Genomic DNA, 10,309 nt, shown 5'->3' on the forward strand with positions numbered 1-10,309 from the left:
GAAGAAGAAGAAGAAGAAGAAGAAGAAGAAGAAGAAGAAGAAGAAGAAGAAGAAAAGAAGCAAAACCCCTAACTAAATAACTGTATTTATATCTCTATAACAAAGCTTGGGAAGCAGAGATAACTACAGTTATCCTGACTTAAGTATTACACACACACACACACACACAAACCATTTCATCATACAACTAATATACAACAGTTAGATTTCATAAATCAGTTAAACATAAACTTAATTAAAAACTTAAAAGCATGATCTCTATAACAGATTCTAATGTTATAAAATAAATACCCATAAAAACCACCCCAGGTTATATAACTAAGAAAACTTGTTTCTTAACCTAAATAGTGACACTGCTTATAACGCTGCAGGAGCATGCAAGGACCCCGGGGTTCAATCACAAGCACAAAATTAATTACTTAGTTCACCAACTAATTAATTGAATGTTGACAATTTTAATCAATTTCCAAATCTAAATTATTCTAAAAACTGAACGATATTATCTAACACAACATAAAACACATTTACTAATTACCCTTAGGGGTAATGCACTGTTACTTGAAATAGGTAAAATTTTATAAAACATTTCAAAGACATGAGTCTAGAAATCTTACCATGAGCTGTGTAGTTTGTACAATTAACTGGTTCTTGCGTAGCATCATTTATTTTTGGTTCTTTACAAATATATGTTTAAAAAGTTAAGGAAATTTGAATTATATTTTTAGCATATAAAACACTATGTTTTAAATGTCTTACGCACTCCTACGGGTTCACATGTACAGAGAGGCTTTAAGTTTGTACTAATCAACAAACTGAGAAACAACTGCACTTTTAATAAACTTGCTGTGGCGCTGCATGCTTTTAGTCCCACTTGGGAGGCAAAGGCAGGTACATCTCTCAAGTTCAAGGTCATCATCTACAGAATGAGTTCCAGGTCTGCCAGGGCTATGTTGAGACCCTATCTCAAAACAAAACACCCAAATACACTTTTAGTGTTCCCTAGAAAATAGTTGAAAGTTAAATTATTGTATAGAAGTCATAAAATAAATTTCTATCAAAAGTTCTAGAAGTTGATGCCATCTTCAAAGAATATCAATCCGGGAACAAACAGAAAGCAGCATCAAATTAAAAATCTTCACCAAATTATTTTTAAGTTTAAAACCAGATCAGTTTCCAGAGCTCTGGACTCAACTAATTCACACTTAATTCCATGTAACACAAACAGATGAGGAAGATATTGTTATTCCTATACCACAGAAGCACTAGCTGAGTGTTTAAGTTTGAGTGGCTTATCCAGTCATGTAAGTGACAGACAGCCAAATCAGATCTCTTGACTCAAAGCTGGGAGACTGTGCATCTGTTGTAGTTGTTATCTCTGTGGTCAGTGGCTCCAGTAGGATCGTAAGTTACTGAAAACCACTCTCGAATAGATGTTACAACAATAAGAATGTTTGTAAGTTTTATTGTCTAAAGATTGTATGGTTTACACTGCAATGGGATAGGTATGGTGCATACAAGGTGTCTCTAGTCACAGGTGGACCCTTATTTGGACTTCTGACTCACTTCTGGAAAGGTCATCTTTAGTTAGTTGTCATTAAGGCAATGTTCAGTTGTCACCAGAGTTATACAGGCTCAGTCACTTCTCACAAGGGTTCAATAGCTCATAATCAGCTCAAATACTTCTTAGAAGGACACTCTTGTCTTTCCTAAGACAATGATAAACTCAGTATGTCAGCAACTCCCTGCATGATGGGGTTAGCAAAGTAAATTAGAGGTAATCTGTGCAAATCTAATGCATGCTCTCCTTAACTCACAGATTTTCTTCTTCTCTCTCTCTCTCTCTCTCTCTCTCTCTCTCTCTCTCTCTCGACAGGATTTCTCTGTGCAGTCCTGGCTGTCCTGGAACTCACTCTGTAGACCAGGCTGGCCTTCAACTCAGAAATCCACCTGCCTCTGCCTCCCAAGTGCTGGGATTAAAGGCGTGTGCCACCACTGCCCGGCAGATCTCTTAATTGTAAGATTTTTCTTAAGACTCTTTCTTGCTTCTGCAGGTTTGAGGATCTGTACACAAATGTCTGAGGCACTGTGTCGGTACCCAAAGTTTTGTTCAAACATAGCTTTTTGAGTGTAACAGGAATTTCACCTTGTTGCTCTGCGGCACGCTAATGTAATGAGACAGTTCACCCAATCCTAAATCAGATTTCTCATCTGTAAATAAACACCTAACGAAACTGTTGTGGTAGTTAAATTAGCATAAATGCTCCCTTAAGTTGGTGGTCACTGGCATAAGTATGTTTTAGACTTAAATTATTTGCTCATTCAAAAGCCCCCACCCCTAACTATGGCCAGTTGATGGCTGCTAAGTTAGAGAGTCATAGGTTTAAGTCCCAGGTAAGGCAACCATGCTTCAGCGAATAGCCCCACACCACTGTAGATATGAACAGCACATATCTGACTCCCTGTGTTAGTTTTCTTTTCTTTTTTCTTTTTTTTTTTAAGTGTGTGTGGTAGGGGGCGAAGTTAAGGGGGAGTGGGAGGGAAGACGACGTAGAAGGAGTTTGAGGTTGAATATGATCAAAATCCACTGGGTGAAATTCTCACAAAGAACTAACACAAATATTACATTTTAAAACATCCAAGAGGATCTCTAATTTAAAAACATAATAATATTTTGTCTAAAATCACAAAGTGAAGCCATCTGAGGATGGCTGTAGGTGATATATGTTACGTTAGTGACAAGTGAGACACATGCATTGGTTCACTACTAATTACTTGTCTCCCTCAACACCTCCAAATTTCAGGGACTCTTCGAACAATTTTCGCATCTTTTGTGTCTGGGACACAGCCTAGATGTGTGTGTGTTTGAGTAAGTGGGCAAGCCGGTAAAATCCATGGTCAGTCGGAGAAGGAAGTGCCAACCACTGATCGATCCAGGGAAAGCCCACGGTGCTCGCCCTTCGTCCCCACAGCCCTCCTCACTTCCCGGGGTCCAGTGGTCACTAGAGCCACAGCGGAGGCCACGGTCCCCATCCCACAGCCCGGGGTCCAGCTGACCGCCTGAGAACGGCGGCTTTCCGGAGGATATTGTCCCACCCTGAGGTCCTCACACTTGGGCGTCTCCTCGCCCCCGACAGCGCCAGAGGCAGCAGCCCCACAGTGTCCCGCGGCGACCGTCACGAGCCACAGAGTGCGGAGAAGGCCCGGAGGCCCCGCCGCTGGGGAAGCCCGACCCGCGGGCCAGGCGGCCGCCATGTTGGGCACCGCGTCCTCGCGCTTCCGGTTCCGCCTCCTAGAGAAGGAAGGGCCTTAAAGGGGCCTGGCAACCGTGGCGCAGCTCAGGGCTTCTAAAGGCTGCTCCGCAGGATAACTTGGCACGGCCACATAGGCGAGGTTTGCGAGGGTTGTTGTTGTTGTTGTTGTTTAAATATGTTCGCTTGTCATCTTTGAGCAGGGACCATCTTAATCTCTGTATCGTTCCAATTTTAGTATATGTACTGCCAAAGCAAGCATGGGAACTTTAATAATAATAATAATAATAATAATAATAACATGCCCATGCCCCAGGTCAGGGAGACTGCTCAGCGTGTAAAGGCACTTGTTCCGGAGTCTGACAATCTAAATTTAATCCCTGGAACCCACATGATGGAAAGAAAAAACCGACTTTCACCTACACACACACTTTTTAAAAAACTGAATAATTATAAAAAATACACGTTTGGGAGTCTTCTCTAGTAGCTTCCCTGAGAACCCTCACAAGGAGACAGAAAGAGATCCTTCTGATGAGCCCCAGCTCCTAGTGGGCACTAGTGTTGATCCTGGAGGCTCTAAAGGATGAGGGTTTCCCTGGGGTTGGAAGAATTTAGATTTAGACTATCTAGAAGTGACCCAAGTGCAATTATAGATTGCTGTAGACATTATATAGTGGACTACCATAAAGGACAGGTGTTCGAGGACAGAATATTGGGCTGAAGAGATGGCTTAGGAGTTGAGAGCACTTGCTGGTCTTACAGAGAACCAACCAGGTTAGGTTCCTAGCACCCATGTATTGGCTAAAGACCTGTAATTCCAGTTCCAGATCGAAGGTCCCCTTCTAGTCTTCTCAAGCTCTATGCACATATTTGGCTCCATGGGTAAAATCCTTTGTTGCTCTGCCTGACAAATGAATACAATCCCTGGGGCCGACATGGTGGAAATAGCAGACAAAACACTCACATGCATAAAATAAAAATAAATATTGAAAAAGACAGAATATCAGTTATCCATCTTACAAGATGATAAAAGCAACTTTCCACTTAAATACTACTTGGACTCAGAATGTCCTAGTGATTTTTAAAATACAACATAAACCCAAAGGACTAAAGGAAGCAATTCTGTGCCTCAGGTTTATTGAAATTATGATAGAATTAGATGGTTTCCTGCTGAATGCAATACTGCTGATCTGTGTATCAATTTTAATACAGATTTAAAACAATTACTTAGAACTGCTGATGCTTTGCTGATTAATCCCATTACTGGATCTATTTTATGGCTTTAGTGATTATCTTTATTCTCTTCCTCAATATGTAAATTTAAAAGAATTAAAAGGATTCTGTAAGACAGCAATGAAACTATAAAACTTTTGACTCCTGAGCTGGGATAGTGGTAGAGTTGCCTAGCAAGCACAAGTCCCTGGACATAGTCCCCAGCATCCCATGGACAGAAAATTGACTCTTGAATTGATGATGTATTAAAGTATTGATGATGTGTCACTTCCTTTTACAAGCCTCTTACATTTGTAATAAAGTAACTTCACTGTTTTGCAGTCTCATGATCACATAAATTACCATGATCACATAGCTGCTACATTATTAAATTTGATAAAAACTTAAGCCTCATTTTTTAGTTTCATTCTTCTCTCATAGATTGCATTTCAACTAGAGTTTCCCTCCCCTCCCCAGTCTTCTCTCTCTCTCTCTCTCTCTCTCTCTCTCTCTCTCTCACACACACACACACACACACACACACACACACACACACACATCCTGCCCCTGCTCTGCCTCCTCTCAGAAAAGAGCAGGCCTTCCAGAGACTTCAACCAAACACAGCATAACAAACTACAATAAATTCAGGCACATAGCTCATATCAAATCAAGGCTGGACAAGGCAACCCAGTAGGAGGAAAGTATGTATTGTTCCCCCCATGAGTAGGAAAAAGAGTCAGGGATCCCCGTGCTTCCACTGCTGGGATTCCTACAAAAACATCAAGCTACGCAGCCATAACATATGTGCAGAGGACCTAGGTCAGATTCCTACAGGCTCCCTGACCTCTGTAAGTGCCCATGAATCCTGGTCAGTTGATCCTGCGGATCGTGTTCTTGTGGTGTCCCTGTTGCCTCTAGTCCCTTCCTCCCACCTCATCTGCAGGACTCCTGAGCTCTGCCGAATGTTTGGCCGTGGGACTCTGCATCTGCTTTTATCAGTTGTTAGATGAAATCTCTCTGATGGCAACTATGCTAGGCTCTTATCCCAGAACACTCTCACGTCAGGACAAACTGTAGCTTGAAGGTTTTGTGACTGGGTTGGTGTCCTAAAACCCTCCAATTGAGGGTTACAGAAGATGGCCTGCTCAGGGTCCATGTCCTACTTCACTAGGAGGCATTGCTAGAGTTACTCTCATAAATTTTATGGCGTTTCCATTGCACTAGGTTTCTAGCTGACCCTGAAATACATCTCAATTCCAACAGTTTCTCCCAGTCTTTTCTCCCTGACCCCAATCACTCCTATTCCATACCTGCCCCAATCCTTCCTGGAAGTCTATTCTATTTGCTCTTCCCTGGGAGATCATTGCATCCCCACTTAAGCCCTCCTTGTTGTCTAGCCTCTCTGGGTCTGTGGACTGCCATATGATTATCCCTTATTTCACAGCTAATAGTCATTGTGAGTACACACCATGTTTGTCTTTCTGCATCTGAGTCATCTCACTCAGAATGATTTTTTTTTCTAGTTCTATCAGTTTACCTGCAAATTTCATGTCACTGTTTTCAGCTGCTGAATAATACTCCACTGTGTAAATGTACCATTTTGTCTTTACCCATTCTTTGGCTGAGGAACACATAGCTTGTTTCCAGTTTCTGGCTATTACTAATAAGGCTTTGAAGAACAGAGCTGAGCAAATGTCCTTGTGGTAGGATGAAGTGACCTTTGAGTATATGCCCAAGAGAGGTAGAACTGGGTCTTTAGGTAGATCAATTCCCAGTTTTCCGATTAGCCACAATATTGATTTCCAAAGTGGCTCTTCAAGTTTGCACTCCCACCAGCAGTGGAGGAGTGCTGACACTGGCTCCACATCCTTGACAGCAGGAGCTGTCACTAGTGTTTTTGATCTTAGTCATCCTGACAGGAGTAAGATGGAATCTCAAAGCCATTTTGATTTGCATTTCCCTGATGCCGAAGGATTTGAACATTTAAGTGTTTCTTGGCCATTTGAGTTTCCTCGGTTGAGTCTCAACATTTTTAATTCCTAGTTTCTTTATTATATGAAGTGCCACAGAAACTCTTCAGACTTTTACTGAAAGCAAAGAACATGAATAGCAGTCTCACTATGTAGCCTAGCTAGCCAAGAACTCACTATGAAACCCAGGCTGGCCCTGGACTCAGAGAGATCTGTCTGTCTCTGGCTTCCAAACATTTACGTGTAAGGAATGCACTCCCGTGCCCAGCTACATTGGTTCCTAAGATTTTTATATATAAATGTATTTTACTTTCACTGAAGATTAATTTTCCACACAGCAAATATCTAAGAAAAACAGCCTAACATATGTCTCTATGAGATAAAAGGTTGTTCCTCAAATCTTTTTTTTTTTTTTACTTGACTATATGTAACATGAAATTTTTCCTCTGGTAATAACATCAGGACTCTTCTACATTCTTAGTCCATCTCCACAAGATTTTCTCCTGTAACTGTGCTCCTGCTTCACACCCATTTCTTATTGTATACTTTGTTGCTGTACCCTAACCACATGGGCTCCAATTAAAATGAACTGACTCACTACTGAAGGTCTGTTCAGAACTCAGGAGATGGCTTCCACTAAGTGTTTATCTCAAAAGTACAAGGACCTGAATTTGATCCCCAGAAGCCATGAAACGAACAAGCACCTAGGTGTGTGGCAATATATATTGCTATTCTTTTAATTCAAGTACTAGGGGGCCAGAGACAGACTGATTCCTGGCCCCTGGAACCTGCTAGACAGCCAGCCTAGCCTAACTGGCTCCAGGTTCCTTGAGAAATCCTATCTCAAAAAGCAAAGGGGATGGCTCTTGAGAAGTAAACCCAAGGTTCACTCCAGCCTTCACATGCAGACTTGTGCACACATTCTGACATATACAGCCATCACCACTACCCTACACACACACACACACACGCAGAGGCTGTCTTTATTAGCATTTAATCGCTATGAACAGACATCATGACTGAGACAACACTTATAAAGGAAAACATTTGAGGCTGGGAGAAAGCATGGAGGCAGGCAGGCAGATGTGACGCTGAAGAAGGAACGGCAAGTTCTACGTCTTGATATGAAGGTAGCAGAAGGAGATCATGTGCCACTCTGGGCATAGCTTGACCATAGAAGACCTCAAAGCCCACCTCCACAGTGACACACTTTCTCCAACTAGGTCATACCTATTCCAATAAGGCTACACCTCCTAACAGTGTCACTCCCTATGGCCAAGCATTCTAACACTTGAGACTATGGAGACCATACCTATTCAAAGCACCAACTCTTCCTTTAAGCATTTTTTAAGATTTCATTTTTTTTGTTATGTACCTGAACGTTTTGCTGGCATGCATGTGGTGCACCACGTGCATGCTTGTTGGGTTACTTGGAACTGGAGTTATGGATGGCTGTGAGCCACCATCTGGGTGCTTAGAATCAACCCAAAGACCTGTGCAAGAGCACAGGTACTCTTTTGTTTGTTTGTTTTGTTTTGTTTTGTTTTGTTTTTGAGACAAAATTTTCCTATGTAATAGAGCCCTGCTGTCCTGGTCTCAATTTATAGACCAGGCTGGCCTTGAACTCACAGGATCCACCTGCCTCTGCTTCCCAAGCCCCAGGAGTAAAGGCATATGCCACCATGCCTGGCTGCACAAGTACTCTTAATCACTAAGCCCAGTTTCAAAACTTGGAATCAGAGTAAAGAGATGGCTCAGTCAGCAAACTGCTTGCTGAGTAAGCATGAGGGTCTGCAATAGCATTCCAAGCACCCATTAAAAAGCTGGGCAAAAAGATGTTACCTGAAAGAACTGTTCTCAAAGTAATAAAGTAATAAAAACAATAAAAGATAATTTAAAAAGTAATACAAAACCTGATGTTGACCTCTGCCCTTCACGTTGCAAACATATGTACTTATCATACATAGACATTTTACACATAAAATTTGGAAACATTTTTAATTTTCGATTTTCTCCACATTTACAATATCTTCGCCCAATCATTAAGCAATCAATATCATTAAATGTGTTTTTAATGGGGATGCAAACAGGTGAACCAGGATCTTGCTATGTAGTCATGGTGACCTTGAACTTATAAAGGGATTTTTCTGTATTTGACTCCTGGTGAGTGAGCCACCGTGCCTGCCTGTTCTTTTTTCAGTCTGGTATTTTCTTTTTCTTCCTGTTTTGTTTTGTTTTGGTTTGGTTTGGTTTTTGAGTCATGATTTCTCTGTGCAGTCCTGGTTGTCCTGGATCACTCTGTAGATCAGGCTGGGCTTGAACTCACATAGATCCCTTGGCCTCTGCCTCCTGAGTGCTGGGTTCAAAGGCTTGTGCCACCACTGCCTGGCTGCCTGTCATTATGTATTTTCACCCTGTTTCAGGTTTTCCTTATTTCATATCTCCCTTGCTACGGTGACTTCTTTTGTTTTATCATAGGCCCCTTCTCCAAGGTCCTCATTCCACTTTTCTACACAAATTTCTCCTTTTAAAAAGGCTCTTTCATATTTAAAACACTACTAAAAGTTTTTAGGGAATCAGTGAACTGGCATAAACCCATTGTGGTGGCTAGTTTTACGCCAACTTGAGAGAGCTAGTAATCTAAGAGGAGAGAGCAGCACCGGCAGCTCTTCCCCAGAGCCTGGGTTTGATATCCAGAATCCTAATAGTGCCTTACAACACTCCACTCTGTAACTCCAGTTCCAGGGGACCCGATGCTCTCTTCTGGTGCCTCCTTGGGTACCAGGCATAAATGTGTTCCATGACATACATGCAGGCAAAAAGAAAAACAAGGGGTGGGGTGGGGTGGGGTTGGGGATTTAGCTCAGTGTTAGAGCACTTCCCTAGCAAGCACAAGGTCCTGGGTTCGGTCCTCAGCTCTGAAAAAAGAAAAACAAACAAATAAAAACAAAAAAAGTTTACATAAAATAATATTATTAAAATGGTGTGCCCAGATTGTAAAAACCCCAAAGAGACCACCAGGAACCACAAGTCCAGTGCAAACACATGAGAATCTTTATTCAAGCTTGAGCTTGGGTCATAAACCCTCTCCCTGCACAACAGGTTAGTAAAGTGAAGGCTCGGGTCCAGGGTTTTAGGGTTTATATAGGAAACATTTATAAGCTGGGGCTTTCAAGCCTTGGCGTTACATGATTGGGTAAATGGGTAAATGAATGTTAACCTTCAAACTGATAGTGTTTGTTCAGACCACAAGCAGAGACCACATATCTAAAAAGGGGCATTGTGACCTGGGAGACTTGCTTTCTTAGCCCATTCTGTTGTTGTCAGCTAGCTGTAGCTGCCGTGTCTATTTTGCTACTGACATTTCAGGATTTTTCTCAGATCTCAGGGTGGGGGCCATATCACTCCAATGACAGCAGCTTAAAATAGAGTTTAGAGGACAAGATGGACTGTCCTGTTAGTCTTTGTCTCTTCATTGGCCATGCCTCTCTAAGTGCAAGTTAAGTTAGAATGGGAGTCTTAAGTACAAAATGGAGTTTATTCTGTTACCTCAGTCCCTTCAAAACCACCATCATCTACACAAATGTCTTAAAACAGCACATCTTTCATTTAGGTCTTCTTTGGGCTTTGGGTTGATTTTTGCATACACTAACAAAAGGGGGTGTGTTTATTGTTCTCACACCATTTATTGAAGAGACTGCCTGTACTGGCTAGTTTTGTGTCAACTTGACACAGCTGGAGTTATCACAGAGAAAGGAGCTTCAGTTGAGGAAATGCCTCCATGAGATACAACTGTAACGCATTTTCTCAATTAGTGATCAAGGGGGAAAGACCCCTTGTGAGTGGGACCATCTCTGGGCTGGTAGTCTTGGTCCTATA

The 10,309-nt window shown here is 41.9% G+C and overlaps 1 protein-coding gene and 1 pseudogene across 1 annotated transcript in view; both read right to left on the reverse strand.

The window, feature by feature from the left end:
- Positions 1–3,275, reverse strand: part of Tm2d1 (TM2 domain containing 1) — a 27,125-nt gene extending 23,850 nt beyond the window's left edge. The window contains exons 1-2 of the mRNA XM_021160833.1: positions 3,086–3,275; positions 615–688 (exon numbers count right to left, since the gene is read on the reverse strand). Of these exons, the coding sequence (XP_021016492.1) occupies positions 615–688; positions 3,086–3,252 (241 nt within the window). The 5' untranslated portion in view covers positions 3,253–3,275. The remainder of the gene's footprint in view (positions 1–614; positions 689–3,085) is intronic.
- Positions 3,276–3,405: 130 nt separating this feature from the next.
- LOC115030936 lies at positions 3,406–3,506 on the reverse strand (annotated as a pseudogene).
- Between the last annotated feature and the right edge of the window lie 6,803 nt (positions 3,507–10,309).

The sequence above is a fragment of the Mus caroli genome, chromosome 4, assembly GCF_900094665.2.
Source record: "Mus caroli chromosome 4, CAROLI_EIJ_v1.1, whole genome shotgun sequence".
In the NCBI taxonomy this organism is placed as follows: Eukaryota; Metazoa; Chordata; class Mammalia; order Rodentia; family Muridae; genus Mus; species Mus caroli.